Genomic DNA, 20,696 nt, shown 5'->3' on the forward strand with positions numbered 1-20,696 from the left:
AGGTTGCATTCATATGTAAATATTTTATTGAATTGACCTTTCAGAGAGTTGTACACGCGTGTTATACTGTTGACAGTTACGTTTGTTCTACCATATCATTTCAAAATAAAAATTCGTTTGACGATATGATACGAAACTTACAGTTGTACATCTACGTATATTTTGAGTGTTGGATGTTTCTGGAGAAGGTTAAAATGCTTGTTCTGGGGCCCATTTCATTTAACCACTGTTTTGAGCAAACAACGTTCTCCATAAATATTTGAATACGGCCCACTTTTTATCAATATTAATGTCTACAAAAGTAATAACATGAAGTTGATATAATATAATAGCAATAACCCCCGCTGAGGACGGGTATACCACTCGATATAGCACAATTCACTCCATATATGCACTCGCCTGCGGGTCGTGCATATATGTCGTGAATTGTGCTATATCTCGTGGTATACCCGTCCTCAGCGGAGCTTATTGCTTGATTTAACCATGGTTTGCACAAATTAAAACCGATTCTCATCCAATCATAACATTATGTCTCTGGCACAGTTGCACTGATATAATATAATCTGATTTGACCTGGCTGTCAAAGATAATCTACACGTTACTCTGGAAAACAGTGAACTTTGACTCAAATATTCGCTTTAAATTATTTTGGGATATCATCAACTGCTTGAAAAGTGTCCATGAATTTAATGTTCATGTTTCAAAAGCAGCCAGTCAGAGACGATCTGTACCAATCCTGTAACCATAGTAATTATCTGTGAATTGCTCATGAATCACTAACTCCATACCTATTACACTCACGTATGTTTCATTGTCTGTCTGTCTGTCTGTCTTCTGTCTGTCTCTCATTCTCTCTCTCCATAAAGCTGATATGAAATTTGAAATTAAGTATGTGCTGTATTTATACACCCAAGACATTCCAAAGAGTTAAACAAAAAAAGACTTTGATTGATTTCATGTCCATTTTATTCGGGGAAAAAGGTTAAAGGGTGTGTCTCTTCGCGGGTATTCAAATCAAACACATTTAAGCTAATATGCACCTCGAAAGTGAAAGACTTAAACTTTTGCTCTAATTTCCTCAAGGGATCTTTCAATCATTCTCTTTCAAAATCAAGAATAAAAATATGGGGTCACCGTGCAAATTTTGGTACTAGAGAAACAAATTACCCAAGATTTACCGATATTAGAAATTCAAAATGGCCGCCATCCCAGTGTTAACTCTATGGAGAAAAATAAAAAGTTTCGAATTTCGAAAAACTAAGCCGGTGAAAAGTTTTCTTTCGCCAAGAGCTTTAAAATGAACCCCCACATGTGGTATATCAGAAGAGAATTGTAAAAGTTTGAGAGTCCAAATGTCTGTCCACGAGGTGCGTTCTACCTTAAACACGTTTCTCAACTAGGTAAGCAAGTAATGTAGATATGAACAAACGTTTTCAAAATATTGATTATCATACTGTATATCTGCTTTTAAAGTAATTCCTTCACCAAATAATAGAAAAATCATTACTTTTAAGATACAAGTAGAATAAAAAATACATTTACATCTGAAATAAATTGTTGCGATAAAATGCATATGTTGAATGAAGTTGACATCGCAAACACAAACTAAGGTATGAATCGAAATGGTGGAATGCTCATTGACACTAACAACTAGATAAAACTGTAATGAGAAGCACAGGAAAAGAATACGTCATGCCTTTACTTTACCAAGTACCAAGTCAAACGTTTTATACTTGAATTCACGCTGAAAGCTCTGGTCAAAATGACAAACCTAAAAATCTAACAGATAATTTTTCAATTCTTGTTTAAATCTACATCTCCTGGAAATAATTTTGATATCATCTGGAAAACAATTTCACACTAAAGTACAGGACTAAACTGCTTCTGCATTTCGGTTGATGGAGAACACTTTTGTTTGATCAATTGTGGAAGAATACAATTTGAAATAGATTGGAAGTTTATAATGAAGTATATCATAATAAATAACGACCTGAAGCTTGAATTGTCCATATACATGTACAGTGTAAATTTTCTTAAATAAAGGGGCAATATTAGCAGCATAACTACTTCTGGATATAATACACACTATTAAATGTATTGTTAAAAGCATCTTACTCTACTCTCCCAAAAGTATACCATACTTGGAAGTCATTCCCACAACATTGAACTATTAGTATAGAAAAGTTCATAGATTGCTAGAGGTTTTGTACATTATATAGTCACTACAGCTAAAACTGGTTAAGGCTATTTTGTTTCACAATTTAATAGGTTTGATTATATGCGGCGTTGCCAAAACCAGTGAAATATTTGTAGAATCGACTATTACCCGATCTTCATCTGCATGGCACTTTCATGCTTCAGGCTGAATCTAGAAAGCTGGTATTTCGTCCCTTGGTTTGTTGTAATCAACATCATCATCAAGAGTCAACAATGTCTGCAAAGATCATTACAAAAGAGAACGTTGAAGCCGTCTTGTTTATGAGCACAGGTATAAATCTTACGAAAAATAGCCACATTATAAACAAGAGGTGGTCGTGTACAAGTTGGCAGACAAAACAGTAGCTCAGTACTATGGTAACCGAGGAGGCGCATCAAATTATTTTTCAACAGTTCCTCAACATAATAAATTGTGTTTCCTAGCTTTCATTTCTATTTTAATATAAAAATTGCGACCTTGTTTTTCACCTTATAACTTAATTTTAGTGGCGAACTTGACACAAGATGTTCTTTCCCGTTTTGATTGGCGTTTGAGAAGCTGATCTAAATTGGCACAATTGGCTGAATAGCAATTACTAAATATCTGTACTCGAGGCACATTATACATCAGCAAGATTCCATCGTATAAGCTTACCATGAATGTGAAAAAGAGGCCACAGGCTGACAAGAAGTGCCACACATCATGATCATCGTAGAAATCAAACAGAAGACAGTCACGATTTCCCTCACGTGATTCTGCTGGGGTTTTCTGTATAGAGAAAAGATGCATAATACCAAGACTGACGGAAAATAGACATTAAAACAAGAGTAAACGTACAATGATATCAGAACCATGTATATAAACAACACAATCGTAATGCCCAAGAAGTATATGCACGATAGTTAGTATACTACTAGGGTTATCGTTATAAATATAGGTATAGTTGTGCCCTGTGCACAGAGTACCTATACATTTAAGTGGATACTAACCTCCCACTGGGCTAATCCCTGGACGAAGAAGTACAATGCTGGCACCCACACGGCGTTCAGCACGAGAAACACGATAGTTCGTGGTGACTTTGGAAGAATTCTCTCACCCGATCGACACTAAAATTGAATACAAAATAGCATGCCGTCAATCAAGAGGATAATTGCTGCGAACAACAGCAGATTTCACTGACAGTTTTCAGCATTCGCGGTTCCCTGCTATCTTGTGTTGAAATGCTAATTAAAATGCTGCTTAGGGTGTTAGAGTGTTAAGAATTGATACAGTGCAATGACGCTATTTACCAAAATGAGAAAATGATGTAACTTACCTTCATGATAATGTAATACACCGTGTACCATAAGGTATTGGTCAGAAAGGTGAACAACAGATGTGATGCGAATTTCTTGGGTTGTTCGATTGCGCCATACAGTGCACTGAAACATGAAAAATTTAAAAGGAAAGTCATTTTGATATGTTTCAATAATAAAAATTAAGTATGCTTACGAAAATCTGCCGGTTCATGTTTTCGATCGATATAAATCGCGATCTAGTCGTACACCAGTGATAACAAATTAATACATCTTCAACTACCTTCTCTCTAACTTTTCCCCACACAGAAACTGAACAGGTTGGACCAGTCACACCTCTCTTAATCCTAATCTTCTCAATGTTTATCTCGTCAATATATCTATCGCACGCTTTTAGCACCTTTTTCCAGATTCTTGAAACTCATTGGTGAAAATTGGCTGTTCTGGCCCTCTTGATCATCCCTATTAAACGGTTTGGTAGTGGAAAGCAACATTTGCCGTGTACTTCAGAAAAATAAAAACGTTTATGTAGGAAAGATCAGGTAAAGCTACTCTCGGTGTTTTCCGGTAACCGTGGGCTATACAGTCAACGTAGCTAGTGTACCATACGTACGATGTTGTGTGGACCTCTGTGGACATGTTCCGTTCACTATGTTATCCTTCACAACAATGAATGGAAACGTAGTGGACGAACACAAAGCACCGTATACGTACACAGACTTGCGTGGCTGCAAATTTTGTCAGGACCAAAGACTACTTGTTCAGTAAAAGAGGGGCCTTGGCTACTGTACACCGATACTCGTCCTCTCTGCCTGGCAGGGCTATGTATGCAACGGCCACGGCGTAGTCATAGCTGAGCACCCTTGACTCATACACCAGCCGTAGGGCTAAGAGCTGACCACCGCGCATCGGTTGATACCATGCATGACAGAAAATTACATGCGGTGTTATTTTTTCGGTAACGCGTATGTTAGTCCGTGGAGGTAGAAACGTTATCTTCTACGTCCATGTTTTGTCGTTCAATATGATCATTGAGCCAGGAGCGGAGCTAGTACCTCCATACTAACGACAAGCTTTGTGTACTTGGTCATTACCTGCTCACTGTGTTTTGAAACGGCTTTGTTAGGTCTGCATAGTTTTTCCGATTTGATGTACGTTCGTGTTGTATTTGAAGGGAAATTCGTGAAGCCAAAAAATTGTCTTGCTTTATTCGGAATCGTAACTGCCTTAAAAAGAGTCATGAGTGATAAAGCGTAGTCTTAATTCACTGCCCACGTGTTGAGGTTGCCAGCCTGATGTAACAGCCATTCCCCAGATGTCCAATGCATATAAATGTTTGCGTAAACAAGAAAAGTATACTCATGAATTCTAATAGACGTGGTGGGTATGGCCTACTTGGTCAAATGGGCCATACCCACAACGTCTAAATCTGTGTGGGGAAAAGCTGTCATGTTTCACGCGGCGAGATTTTCGCCGCTGATGCTTTACTCACAATTCCCATTACTTTTAAATTACTAGAGCAAAAAAATTGTCTTATTAACTTACAATCCTAAATTGATTAAAATTCCAACAGCGAGTAGGAAAATCCGAGCCTAAAAAGCAAAAGACATAAATGACGCATGAAGCCAATATGAGTGGTAAAGTAATACACACAATTGAAAGAAAACCACTATTACAGTGATTCTCGTGAACATTTATTTGAGAAGCGGATAATTCTATTCCAGAGTACCAATTATCCAAGTCTACATACGTAAGAAAACTTCATTATAATAGGTATTTGTACCAAGGGGTTAGCTCAAATGTCCGTCCCCAAGGGTAGGGGCGGGGGTAAGGTGTCTTTGTCTTAGCACAGTTTTCTTGTTGCAATTTCTTATTTAATTAATACGGTTAATTGGGCCTTAGTTAGTGACCACTACCTATCTGACTTACAGATTGATATATGGCGGTGCCACATGTGGGGCAGGATGCGCTTACTATTTTCGAAACACCTGACATCACTTCTTGGTCTTCTGGCCAGAGGTCCATATATCTTTCTTTCATGAATATGACTTTGTTTGTGTACCGTCTATTTACTGTCTGTTTTGTGCTGTTTTGTGTCTATGTTTACAAATATTGTCTTACGAATTCTGACCTAATGTCTTTGGAGTATGGATTAGTATGATTGCGATTATTTGATTATGGTATTCATTGGCAATAACGATTTATACAACCAACCTTTCGGCGTCTTGGTCTTATATTAGCACTGGTTTTGCAAATATTCCCTTTTTCTCCTTCACTGTGTCATGTATTTAGCCTTTGACAATCTAACGCGAAGTTTTATCACTGTGTTGCGTCTATAACTAATGCATGGTTGCCTAATGCGCCAAATCAAGCAAAGATAAGTTACTAATCGGTGGACGCTGTCACCAGATTATCACCAGAAAGTCAACAACGAACGCACCAGTAAGGGTATACCCTGGGGTGGACATTTCAACTGACCCCTATGATGATACTTGAAAATAGCCGCAACTAATATGCATATCCTGATAGGCGCACACTTCCCACTTCAATTTGGTCAGATTTTAATGACATACACATTCACAACGAATTATTTTTGGTGATGACTATAGCAGCATTCCCTAAGAACCATCTACGCGAAACTTTAGCATGATATGATACCTGTGCAATCAAGGGGAAACGCCGGTCGCACCCTTTTATAACAATACGGCGATAACAGGCATAGCTAAAGCTATTTCATTTGTTATTTGCATATAATGTAATGAAAATTGACACGAAATATTTCTTTCATTTGGTTCCGTTGGAAATTAAACTTCTATAGAAAGACCTTTATTCATTTGAAATTGTAGCTTTTAAGTGTGTTTTTTTTATAAAATAAAACCGATTCATTAAATCAACATGCCAAACGTAAAGAGGCAGAGTTTCACATACGTAGTAAACCCGCAATTTTGGAAGCGATTACTGTAATAATTCCATTTGCAGTGCGAGGGTGTATTTGGTCGTAGGTTAATAGCACAAAAGCTGAGTTACTTTTGTACATTTACAGGAGCTGATATCATATTTAAAGGTGTAGATCTCTCACTCGTGACAATTTACTCACCGGATACTTTGGTCTACTGCATTCAAGCACTCCCTCCAATGACTCTCCCAAAACATCTGTGTGCAGAGGTGAAATTGGTGTAAAAGAGTAATCGCTTTTTAATATTGTATTGTATCTTTTACCTTCCATTATAATGATATGAACTTTGTGCATTGTTTTCGCCAGACATCGTGAATTCGTCATACTTCACGTAATAACATGTACGTTGTATACGTTTTACAGAAGACATAATGAAAACATTACCAAAGAAAACGCGGTTACTTTTCAAAGCTATGCATGGGTAAAACCAGACTGAGATGACACGTATACCGATAAAATGACGTCACATCCCGACACACATGCTACTTTCCACTAGTTTTTCTCTAAACTATGTATGCCCTCTACGCTATGGACGTTAGACTTACCACAACTGATCCCATGTACGTAGTATATCTTGGCAGACAGTACTAGGGTTACAACAATGTGCAATATGGTGAAGATAACCCAAAACCACACAGTCTCAAAGCGCTAAAAAACAAAAATTGCAGAATTTGAAATAAAGTCAGAGAATTAACAGAATTTCGGCAAATTTACTCTATGTGAAAAATATCTACATATCAAAGTCATGACAACTATTCTAAAAAAATTCATAATATTTACAGAAAAAACCCTACGTACTACAGCTCAACTACACACATCCACACTTTAATATTCTTTCTTAGCTTTCATGGTCTGGGGGATAAATAACGTACATATTCGCACAATTTTCGGGCAAGGTCCAAATTCCTCTAAAATTATATGTTTGGAATCACTTGTACTGAATACGTTCAGGTTTCCACCTGAGACGAGCGTTATGCATAGTATCAGATGTATCAAATAAAAAATAACACTTATCGCATCATCAGTCAAATTTACAATATCAACGCAAGACTTAATCTAGACCGGTGATATAAAAAAAACAAACTTACCACTCCAATGACTGTGACAAATATGACAAGAGCGAGACACGTATAGCTAACGTGTGCAGATGACGTGATGTCCGAATGCCGTCCCTGGTATAACTTTAACATACATAGACCGGCCATGATGTACATGTAAGATGTATCTAGAGTTCGAATAACATAATGATAGAAAACCAATGCGATTTTACTAAGTTTTAGATTTTAAATTTTCAACGCTCTTAATACCAGTGTTAAAGGGCCAAGTACAGTTACGGGGAACCCAATTATAATGTTTGAAAACAAAAGCAATATCTTGCTCTACGCACAGATAACCTGTCGAACTTGACTTTGATTTGCAGCCAAGACAAAACATGAATCTATGTACGATTGTTTCTTAATGTCATGTTCTAATTTATCCTGGCAGCATTGTCTTCGTAACAGTGACCATCTTGGTATTTCTAAGCAATAAAGTATAAACGTATATTTCGTAGTCATTTGATCTTTAAAGTAAAAACATGTACCAAATGGCAGAAATGTTGTAAAATTAGAACAAGGTATATATCAGATAAAAATGCGAAATTGTACCACTATTTTGTAAACAGTCGCAAAAAAAAGGAGCAAAGGATGTCGATTTTGTTCAGTATATATAACTTCTGTCGAGCCTAACACAGGGAAGATTAAACGAAAACGAGGCCTGCCAGACTAATGATACAAGGCGTATTCATTCACAGGTATTATTTCTTACATGTGTACCACAGTTAACTTACATCGGAGTGTGTGCGCGTACCATCGGTGTATGTTTTGCATCGCAATACCGAAAACATTACGCAATCTTATGTTAAATGAGCCCTCGTAACCAGGAATAGTTGTTCTTGTAAACGATCTATGTAATATAAGAAAAGTGAAGTGGTCCTATGCAGGCTGCATTGTTTCGCAAGAGAAACATCTAACAGCGTGGAAGATTTCAAACACGATATCTATGAAAAAGTTCATATTTTCAGTATATTTCAAGTGTTATTCTCTGTTTTTTTGTTCCCGATCCGGCCATCTCTGACAGACTCAAGCTCCAAATCTTTGGCGAAAAAATAAGTTTAACTATGTTTCTTTCTTGATTATATTGCTACCATGTTTTAAAATAATTTAGCGTAGACTCTCAAAATTACACATGCATAGCTATTCACTGTGTTCGATTCGGGCTTTATTGCAGCGAAAGCTTGATGTACGAGACCTCTTATGAGAATACACGCGCCTTTGACCTGTAAACATAAATAACTTTATCGAAGCAGAACTTTGGGTGTGGCAAAGAAAGGATATGAAAAGTCAATGGCATCATAGTACATCAAACCCGATTACAAAGATAGGAACATATAAATCAGCCAAATTTCAGGCGTCGAGTCGCGTCGTACTGGATAGCATTTTGTTCTTGTTTTATACCCTTTAAAGTGCATGTGTACTGGGGGTATTTGCTCTTTGACGTCCCCTTGCTGTCTCCGCACTCGCAGACGCTGGTATGGAGACGACGCAAGATATATCCCGAGTATTTCACTTTTGCACTTGGGGGAGGGGGGGTCTGTCTTTTTCTCTCTTTCTCATCCAACTGTCTTTTTCTCATCCAACTGTATGCTTCTTCGCCAGCCCTATCTATGCTGCTGTTAATGCTATACAAACAAACTTACCAAACTGGAAGTTACCATGACTTGGGCACACATGATAGCAAGCGCTGTGGATCCCCTCCATTATCAAGGCGATACCAATGGCGTAAAATATGCCAAAGTATCTTGGCAGGCCTAGTTTCTGTAATAAAGCAGTTAAATGGCTTATATCAATCTTGAAGGCCCTTGGGGGATATACGACTTTATCACATCCATAGACCCAGGTATGACGTTACACTATGGGTATACGACTGCGATGAATCTATATATTATGTGGTGGATATGGAACCCGGACTACCTTCGACGTAAACAAACAAAATCAGCTATTCAAAACTGATTTTTATATTTCTGAAGCGCAAAAGCGCGTTGGTAAGGAAGCAGAGGGAAATATAGGGTTTTAGAATACGTGTAAAATACAAAATACCGTAATTTGTATGAATTCGTGTAATTTGGTCGGTGATTTGCAATAATTTGTTTGATTTCTTCACCACTGACATTTTAATACGTGATGCTGCTATATCGCCGACATTTTGTGTTGTGTACCTCTTCAAAAGAGCCCCTGTCGATATCCATCAAGCAACATGATAAGCATAGACGCTAACCTAATTCATGTATCAAACGTCCCTGCAGCGGCAGGGATGTTTTCTGAAGCAACATTGACGGGGTTCAAGTTCGATATCACGCTCAACACTGCCGCGTCAGTCAAAGAGTCGAGCAGATAAAGCAAAGAGCGTTCGTCATTCCTGACAGCTATGACGATACTCCTCCGGATTTGAAACGTATCAGAAGAAATGCCTTTTTATTTTTCAAGATTTTCAGCTCATTTGAAGGTGTGAGTTATTGTATTGTTCATTCATATTGTGCATCACATTCTCTGAATTGTACCTTGTTGTTGAATTCACCTTAGAGATGTTGCTCGTAGTTGTACCGATTTTTGAGTCAGAGCCGAACACCGTTCTTCATTATATTTGAACAAATTCATTCTATTCGTAAAAGCATGCAAATGATAACTTCATCAACATAATTTTGATAATTTTGAAAGTTGAAAGTTCCATAGAAAGTTTGCAAAGCAGAATTCTTTGAATGATGTTCGAATATTGACAAAAATAACAACGCGCCACGTCCAGTCATTTGATGAATGAATTTTCACTCAAATTGATGTTTTAGTTCGTACCAAATTGGTGTTATAGTACGTACCAAATAAATACCTTGATTTAAAAATCCACGGCCTTTCCTATTTCCGCTTGATTCGTTCAGAAGAACCTGACAGAGAGATGCCATTATCCATACGACCAGCTCGATTGAAGCACAGACAAATAGAAAGACAGTCTCGGTAGACTTTGGCCTTTTCATATTAAAATGAGCTTCATAGGTGTTAGACCTTTGGAGACTTTATTCGTGGTCGATAATTGAACGAGATTATGCGAAAAGTACGACAAGATGGCATCGTGCTGCCAGTCGCGTAGCAACCATACTTACTTTGTGAGTTCTCAGGGCTGAAACACTGTTTCACGCCAATCAAAACATAACACGCCACTAGTTTCATAAACGCGTCCTTCCATGACCAACTTGTAAAAGACAATATGACTGACCGCAAACCATTGAGTAAATCTGACAGTATCGATAAAATACTTTCGAATTCGGTTCAAACACACTCATTCTATATTCATACAAATGTAAGAGGAATTTCTAAAATGGTAAAACTCACTTTCCCGAAGCTCAAAACTTTCGCGTTTTCGCCAGCAGGCCAATTCCTCTCCACGTCACACGACAACAACAACACAAACTTTGCCAAACATACTTTCGCGTAAAAATTGGCGAAAATCCGGAAAATACCGAAGGGTGCATTGTCGGCACTCTTCGGAAAAGAGAGACGAGAGCTACCTGAGGCGAGGCGTACATGGAGGGCTTACGTAGTCCCTTCACACCTTGAACAATACCCGTTGCCAGTCTGTCAAGAGTTCTGTGTTTGTCTGTGATCGAAGTTAACCTCGGAGCTGAGTACAGCTGAACGCGGGCAAGTCAGCTGTGACCCAGCGATGATCGCATCAAACAAGCGCATGAATTCTTGTCAAATAGTCCCTATCGTTCTTTCTCTAAATAAGAATATACTTAATATAATTAAAGCAGTTTGATTTGGAACCATTTGGGGAAAGACTGGTTGTCCCCAAAAAGGTAGAAAACAGGAACAAATGCACGACAAAACAAGCAACATTGTCCATACTCATATGGGTATGAAAGCCCTATGGCAAGAAAAAAATATATAGTAGTTCAACTGCACCTGTTCGGTGTCTTTGTACTTCTCCGTATACGTTCGTTCTTCCCTTCGAGTTATAAATAGGAATAACACGCCAAGAAAGATGTAACCAACATTACTGAAGAAATTGTTGAAGGAGCTAGCGAGGAAAATTTCAAGAACATGTTACATTTACAGACAAAAGCCTACATGTATATTTCGTTATTGATTTAGTCTAATGCAAATATTTGCATCGTCTTTCTAAACACAAAGAATTCCAGCCAGCATCAAAGAATTGCCCCCCGATTTTGGACAATATACTAGCAATACTCTGGAGAAATGTTAGCGCTCAAAAGTATGTTTTAAGTCCGTATACCTTAGTTACATTAGATCTCATCGGTTCAGCTTTTATTGAACATAGATGAAAGCGCCAATTGACTTCAACAAAAATGGCTTCTTATTTTCTTACATCTGCAGAAAAATATTATCACTAGTTTATGCTACACTATTCTTAATCATAACAAACAATAATAATATATAAAGCTAATACGACTTTATACTGTTATATTCCAGTATTATTCTAATTTTATGGTTATCTTGCTACTACATTACACACTTATTTTACAGTACACTAAATTTGTGTTGTAATGAGCCAGAACATCAAATGTATGACGTTGTTTTGGTTTCATAGTAAAATTATGAGAAATACAAGAACTTAAATCCTACCGAGAGAAAGAAATGAGCAGATGCTAAATTGATATAGTAACACCAACCTTAGCACACCGAGAGGATTTGCACAAAGGAAGTTGTAGTAGCAGACATCTTCGTCACCATTATCATGGAATATCTATAACAAAAGATGGAAATAATAATAATAATGATAATAAATGATGTTGATGATGGTGATTGTCATCATTATTATCATTATTATCATTATGATTATTATTATTATTATTATTATTATTATTATTATTATTAGTAGTAGTAGTAGTAGTAGTAGTAGTAGTAGTAGTAGTAGTAGTAGTAGTAGTAGTAGTAGTTCAAGCTCAAGAACTTAGAGAATTATAACATAGGCCTCTGAGTCCTGTTGATTGATATGCAATACTACGTCTTACCATTGTCTTGGAGAGGTTGAATGCCAAAAATGTACAAATTTCTAAGTTCTTATCAACTGATGATATCTGATCCGATAGATCAAATATTCCTAAAGCTTACACTCAAATGGGCCTTCCCTGAGTACCAAGCCAAACGTTTTTGTTCAATAACTATTATATAGTGACTTTATTGAGGGTTTTTAAGTCAAATAATTGGTTATCAGCAATTCTGGTGATTTTTCAATAATAGTGCAGAATACAACTGCAAAGGAATGGTTTGCGTCCATTAAAGGTAAACATTCAAAAGCTAAATCTTGTACAATTAATGGTACATTTTCTATAACAGGTAGAGGTTAAGATCAGGAAGATGGAAGTGAATGTAATTACTTGTAATGTCTGATGGCGCGAAGTGGCGTACGCGTATTGCTTGCAGGATGCTTGAAACTTGAATAACAGATATTATTACTTTGAACTTGAAGTAATTTCTGTAATCATTTATAACGCTGTGCTTTGGCACTAAGCACTGTAACTTCCTATGAAAAAATATGTTAACTTTGAAATATATATATATATATATATATATATATATATATATATATATATATATATATATATATATATATATTATTTTTTGCCTGAAAACATGGGTTTATGTGCCCGAGAGCAGGTGACAATTTGCCCGACGCCAGGAGGGCAAAATGTCTCCTCATGCAAGGGCACATAAACCCATGTATTCAGGCAACAATATTTTTATTACATTCCACTTCACAGATAATGCTAAATGACATTTAGTCACATACAGGGGAGTTTTTAACAATTTTACCATTATCGACCTGCATCAAAAAGATTTTAACAAAGTTAAAATAGCAGTGCGGGCATTGATATTTTACATCTACAATCAAGCGTCTACTTTGACATTGAAAAAGTCGAAAGGCTTCACTGGACCAGGTAACCATGGAAACCGGTCAGTACATCGTTCACCGGCCGACCAACATCCCGGATGTTCCTATTCAAATCAATGCACTGATTAGCACTCACATCGAGGCATTTAATATGTATATATATATATATATATATATATATATATATATATATATATATATATATATATATTATATATATATATATATATATAATATATATATATATATATATATTATGTAGGTCATCCCCCACCACCAATGTTCTGAGTTTAATTAGTCTAGAACATTCTTTAGGTCATTCTCCTCCATGACCCGCAATTCAACTAGTCATGTTTACTATAAATGAAGATATTTTTAGAACAGTAATAAGCAGGTTAACATAAATTATAGATTGTTCTGATATTTCTGGAGGAAGAATTTTAAGTAAAGTTTTTCAGTAAGATTGTTCGGGATCACTTTAGTGAGTGTTTAATTTCAGTGCTACTTAGGACTTCAAGACCTTCTCACTTACATGCTTGTGTTCGTCGAAGCTTAGATGTGTACCTGTTAACTTGTACGGTTTGTACGTTATCGCTTGACTTAGTGATTAGCTTTAATTATTTTTATTTGAAAGAAAAGCGCAGACTTAACCAACTTTTTTGTGGTGTATATATTTACCTATCCATTGATTGATTGATTGATTGACTGATTGATTGATTGATTTATAAATTGATTTATACATTGATTTTGCTCATGCTTGTCCTTCAGTGACCGTAACTTTTCGTACATCTTAGAAGTAGTCACCAAGAGTATAGGTGGGCAACAAAAAGGACATTTTTTAATACGGATACCAAAAGCATGTTTTCTTTGGAATTATGTACACCCACCTCTTGGTGAGCGAAGACAAGTTGTACCACTGGTAATGCGTAGAAGATGGCTATAGGAATGAGGTTTTTCCAATACAACTTGTACTTTGCAGACTGGGTCCCATCAGGATTCGTCGATAAATCAGCCACAGGCAGGGTTGGCTGCAGAAAAGCATTGTTATCAAATATTACACATAATTGAGCGTTCTCCCTTACAGCGAAGGGTGTACAGTCAATGGTACAAGAATGCGACTAAGGATGCGATAAGAGAATCATACTGACAGAAACAACCCCAGTATGAGGAAACTTTATGACGCTCAAGAGGCGACTATTTACTGTCACCACACTATATGGTATTATACTTCATGCAGCAAGAGCTGACAATCATGTGTAATATAGTATTCCATAGGTTTCCAGCCAAGACCTAGTCGTAACGCCATAGCATGATATGAATATTTGATATCGATAGAATTCGTGTCCATTGAACCACGCACAGCAAATTACGCTCACAATGAGTTGCACAATGATTTGAGTAGAACAATAATATAAATACCACAGTTGGACAGTCTTGCCTGAAGCCTTATATGGAAGAACGCACCCTGCTATATATTCTAAGCAAACGAGACAATCGTTTTCTTGCGTCTTAACAACTTTGCGTTCTCCTTTCTTTTGGAACGTCTTGAAGAATTTACTATGCCTCACCAATATATCGTTTAAAGCATACCTGTACCCTGTCAGTAGTGTCCCCTCCTTCTCTCATCTCATGGGAATCTGCTGTGCCTAGTTGACAAAGGAAAATACCATTTTCAATTTTTGCGCTCTCACATATCTTATGTGTGAGAGTTTGCATGTATATACAACATATGTGATAATATATTGGGCTTAGACCCTGGTGTAGCGCCATGGGTAAAGATTAGAAATGTTAATCTATTGATTCATGGTTGGTATAAAATAGAATTAATTGTTCCATGCTATATACGTTTGTACGACAGTTATGCCCAGTTTATCCTCTAATTAAAACGGTTCGACCCTGCAGATATAGATTTTCTGCTTAATGCGTAAAAATGTTGTACATAAGTTGGCAAAGTTACCATGATAACAACCTATTATGTTTAATAAAGGACGTATCGTACCATCATTATCGTAGCAATAGTAACTGCACTGCCAAACTTCCACTTGCAAGCTGAAAACTAGTGTTCCATTTCAAACTGGAAATTTATGCATCTTGTTATTGGCACAGAGGGCGCTTATCTAAAATTCAATCCCTGCATTCTTTGCGTATATCCTCGTTCATATGCACGACAATTTTCTCTCTCTTTATATTTTAGACGTAATTGTAACTGTATTTTGCATCAGTGACGATGTGGATTATAATGCTTAATAGCTAATAACAGATATATATTTTATTAATGGCTGATTTGGTATTTGTTTATTTACGAACACTCAAAAACACAGCGGCGCTCAAGAATTAAGCCGGGTACACTTCCGGTTACTCGCATAGTATATAATGAATCTGCGCATGCGTAGTCAGTAAGCCGCTGGCTCGACTATTAATCATAAGCTCAAATGTGAACTGTGTGCATTACAGAAGCCATAACTTAAATGTCAATCTGCTTATTCTACTTATATCGAAAGACAGTTCTAGGATGTAGTATGACCGATATATACGTCTTAAGAGACTGCTCCTACACAAAATTAAGTTATTATGTGTTATGGTGCATGTGGTGATCTACGGAAAATGTCACCCTTCGATAGAATGGCCCCGAAGGCATCCATATTGGATCATATCATTAAATTAGAAGACTATGCATGCTTGTTATTAGGTATTATATTACCATGCCCTATCCGTCGCATTTTGATTGGTCGAGCTGAACCACGTGAACACAAATACACAGTAACTGTTTGCTTATATGCCCGTATATATGAATAATAATATAAACGACTCACAGTATCGCAAAATTTATAGCTAAAACGTAAATTGTGGTTTGTACAAAGATCATAATCAATCACAAAGAGCACTTTTTGGCCAAATTTAGACACTTTTTTCCAACAAAACATCTCCGGATTTGCAAAATGTTTACAGGGCGTGACAAGTGCGTCAGGTATTGCACTACTCATTGACAAAAACTCCGAGCTCGCACACAGTGCAGCGCATCACTGTTGAGTGCACTCAACAGTGATGTACAACATTTATGTAGTACAAGGCCCCATTAACTTTCGCGCGGGGAATTTTGACGGTTTTCTCGGGTTCGTTGATAATAGAATGGAAATAACAGACTTCGCCCTGACCATGCCCATTCACTGATTTTTTACTTTCCTTTCGACCTTGCCCATTATTAAACGTTAACGGACAGTGCGTCGCCCAATATTTCTATAGTGTACCTGTTTTTAATTTGGGAAATAAACGACTTAGGCTACAGAAATAGCTTTCTGATAGCCATATTGGACTTTAAGCACGACAGATGGACGTGCATGTGTAACTTATAGTGAAAGTTTGAATGCAGTTAATTGGATTGAGCTTTTTTTGTTTAAAGAATCGGGATATGCAACTTTTAAAAAAATGTTGTACACCGGTCACTAGTATCAAGATACATATATCCCTGCTGTTTATGTTATTCTAAAACTGTACAAAATCTATCAAGGGTTGTCTGTGTGATGGCTCTACTATAAAACTTTTGTTTCAAATTGGCACCACGCATCTATGTTGGGTCATATAGGGTTATATTGCGAAACACATAAAGTCATAACACGTTGTCGTTCTGCATTGTGTGAAAGCACTTAAGTGGGGAATGAATGACATGAACAATTTCAAAACTAATGGCAACAAGGCACCAGTATTGGATCCAAAAACAACATGATCTTGGATCTAAAACACACGCGCTGTAAATCGCCAAATGATAAAATGATACACGCTATGTAGGACAATTTCGTAGGAGTAAAAAGTTTTGATAGTCATTTATTTTTATACTGTAGAACTTTGCGAAGTTTTCAACAAATATATCTTGTCATATTTCATACAATTGGAAAGAAAAAAATGTCATGGTAGTTTCACAGCCTGAGAATGATAGATGTGGTTTTTGTGTCACGATCACATTTTCAAATGTACGTACGAATTTAAGTACGCTTTTATGACTTTTTTTAGTTGTTCTAAGTGGCGTGCGCTGCCTCTGCCAAACCACACACACTCTTGTACTATAAATCAAAAACTTTATCAAAACATGAAAATATTCCAAAATCTTGAGGAAAGGGTAAGTTAAGTCGAGGAAGTTTATTTCATTGCAAATACACGTAGTTTCTTTAGTTGCCTGTTTGTTAGCAATATTCCATCTTTTAACTGGCGACGGATTTCTATGTGTTTTATCATCGGTAGCTGCAAGCGCATTATTATTGTGACTTAATTTCTGATCTGATATCGTAATTCAAATAAAAAGCATGAAAACATTGTTTCTGTCTTTGATATAACAAATTTCTGAGACAGAGTTACAGTGGCATTATATTGAGACTATTAAATCATTGCAAACAATCAGTGCCTGGCTGAGGTTACACGGCCCGGCAGACTCTTGTACATTAAGGGAAGTCTTTTTGGGAATAGTGCACGTTATTAATCATGCAGCTATTCATGGACACAACATCCTCAAAGTAGGGTATGTTAGTTTCTTTCATTACCTCTTGGACGTCTTTGCTTTGCTTCTGGTCCACGATCAACATTTTCTGTCTCTTCGTCATTACTAAAGAAATTAAGAAAGAAATATTGTAACTTTGCGGAAGACGAGTGCACTGAGCATCGATCCATCAATATACACATTTATGTAATCCGAACCAGTTATTTATCCACATAGATAAAAAATGCATCGATATACACTTGTAGATAGATAACTTGATAGATGAATGTATAGATAGAGATAGATATACAGAGAGACTTACAGACAGATAGATAGATAAATACATACATAGACACACACATACACACACCCATCCATCCATACGTATACTTACCGCCGACAATACTGTATCAGCACGATTAACCCATAGACGCCATAGAAGGACAAGTAGAATAAAACTATCAGTGTAGTGCCTAACCAGTATTTTGACGCTGTCGATAAAAGAAATTTGCGCCATGATGTAATACGTATTTAGTGTTTTGAATTATCCCAAAATAATGACACATTTAGATAACATATTAAAACTATAAACATGATAAAGCTGTGGAGGTAAGACATAGCCCTGATTTTGAATTACAAGGAAGTTGAAGAGGATCTCACGAAACGATTTATCTTTGAGTTCGGTTTTGAAGGGCGAAGCATCATAGTTTGCAATTTTCCCGGGATTTCTATCAATTGAGTATGGTTCTAGTAAATCTACAGTGCAGGGTGAAATAAAGTTATCGGTTGGTATTCAATTCTCAGAGATACACTACCGGAGCAGTCATACATACAACGGTGACCAATGCCATTAACGCTCAACAAAGTTAGAACAAAACTAGCACTCAGCGCATATATAAACAGATGACAAGGGCAATCTGTTCATTATTCACAAATATATTACATACTAATAATCATAGTAATACTGCCATGGGCTGTGCTTGAGAGAAGTGCACGTGGGATTTTATTTGTTGGGTAAAGAGGAAATCCCAGTACTTGCGTAACATGTCTGATTGCAGGCCAATTAGACAAATTGTCAATTTCGAGATCATTTGTCCAGAGACAACTTCCTCCTGTGATGTCGTCATATGAAACAGGTAATTTCTATGATTCGCTTATTAACCAATATTTGTCATTGATATCAGTATTTTCACTAGCTCTTGCTTTTTAGCTCACGTGTGTAAACACGTGGGCTAATGTCATAGCGATGTCTGTCTGTCTGTCCGTGTGTGTGTTAGTGTGTGTTAGTGTGCGTGTGTGTGTGTGTGTGTGGTGTGTGTGTGTGTGTGTGTCTATCTGTCTGTTTACTGTAACTCAAAAACGGATTCAATTCAAATTTGGTACACAGGTACCATATGCTACTTGCAAGAACTCATTAGATTTTGGTTAGTGTGGCTTGCATATTAATGAAGTTATGCAATATCGATTTTTTCCGTACAATGGTTTCCCTATGGCGACGGTAATGACAGTGAAGGCATGTATCAAGAAATACTGCACAAAATTTCATGAAACTTTTCATAGATGACAATCTAAGAACATTATGATGATACTGTGAGTGTCATGTCAATTATCTTCTCATTTGCATATTTAATGAACTTTTGTTATTAGTGTCATAACTCTGAAATTCCTGCACCATTAAACCTGATGATACTTGCAACAAATATTGATCTGATATATATCTAATTATACTTAGAAGCATTAGGCAGTGTCAAGTTAATAAATAGCTCATTTGCATATTTTATGAAGGTTTGTAATTAGTCATATAACTCCGATATAACTTCACCAAATGTGATGAAATCTGCTGCAGATACTGATCCGACAGATATCTAATTGTGGTGTAGAGCATTTAGTTGTGTGAAGTTAATTAAGGGTTCATTTGATCATTAATGAACTTGGTAATTAGTGATATTACTCCAAAATTACAGCGTTAACTTTGATGAAACTTGCTACAGATGTTGATCTGATAAATATCCAATTGTACTGAGAAGCATTGAGCAGTGTCAAGTTAATAATTAGCTCATTTGCATATTTCATGAAGTCTTGTAATTAGTCATATAACTCCAAAATAACTGCATCAAATGTGATGAAATCTGCTGCAGATACTGATACGACAGATATCTAACTGCTGTAAAGCATTTAGTAGTGTAAAGTTAATTAAGGGTTCATTTGCATATTTTAATAAACTTTGTAATTAGGAATGTAACTCTGAAATTTTCGCACCAAAGTTTTGTGAAACGTGCTACAGATATTGATTGATAAATATTTAATTGTGCTATGAATCATTGAACAGTGTCAAGTTAATTTACGGGTTTTTTTTTGCATATTTAGTGAACTTTGTAATTAGTAACATTACTCTAAAATTACAGCATTAAATTAAATAAAACGTGCTGCAAATGTTGATCTGATGGATATCTAATTGTCCTATACAGCCTTGAGCAGTGTCAAATTAATTAACAGCTCATTTGCATATTAAATAAAGTTTTGTAATAAGTGATTAAACTATGAGAGTACTGTGCGAAGTTTAAAAAAACCTGCTACATATAGTGATGACATATATCTCATTGTTCTGTGAAGCGTACTACTATTAATGAACCTGGTGTAAAACACGTGAGCATATTCAGTTCATATCCGGTTATATAATAAGGCAGATCCAGACGACATCTCATAATTAAAACTTATCACTTACTTGATACTGTTGGTATGATATTTATTGTTACATTTTTAATTCTATCCACCTTGTTTCCGAAATCAGGTAGATCTAAATAAAAAGGGAAAAGTGTCAAAATGTAGACAATA

The 20,696-nt window shown here is 36.5% G+C and overlaps 1 protein-coding gene across 1 annotated transcript; it reads right to left on the bottom strand.

Moving 5' to 3' along the window:
* Positions 1-949: 949 nt before the first annotated feature.
* Positions 950-20,654, bottom strand: LOC139127020 (SID1 transmembrane family member 1-like). The gene is made up of 16 exons (XM_070692949.1): positions 20,587-20,654; positions 18,256-18,352; positions 17,926-17,987; positions 14,984-15,039; positions 14,281-14,421; positions 12,171-12,244; positions 11,443-11,557; positions 9,186-9,303; positions 7,537-7,673; positions 6,994-7,096; positions 6,590-6,645; positions 5,038-5,084; positions 3,513-3,618; positions 3,187-3,303; positions 2,852-2,965; positions 950-2,434 (listed from the first exon to the last, which is right to left on the bottom strand). The coding sequence occupies exons 4-16, from the start codon at positions 15,017-15,019 to the stop codon at positions 2,369-2,371; spliced, it is 1,230 nt and encodes a 409-aa protein (XP_070549050.1). The 5' UTR covers positions 15,020-15,039; positions 17,926-17,987; positions 18,256-18,352; positions 20,587-20,654; the 3' UTR covers positions 950-2,368.
* Between the last annotated feature and the right edge of the window lie 42 nt (positions 20,655-20,696).

Source organism: Ptychodera flava, unplaced genomic scaffold (assembly GCF_041260155.1).
Source record: "Ptychodera flava strain L36383 unplaced genomic scaffold, AS_Pfla_20210202 Scaffold_28__1_contigs__length_4768798_pilon, whole genome shotgun sequence".
Lineage (NCBI taxonomy): Eukaryota > Metazoa > Hemichordata > Enteropneusta > Ptychoderidae > Ptychodera > Ptychodera flava.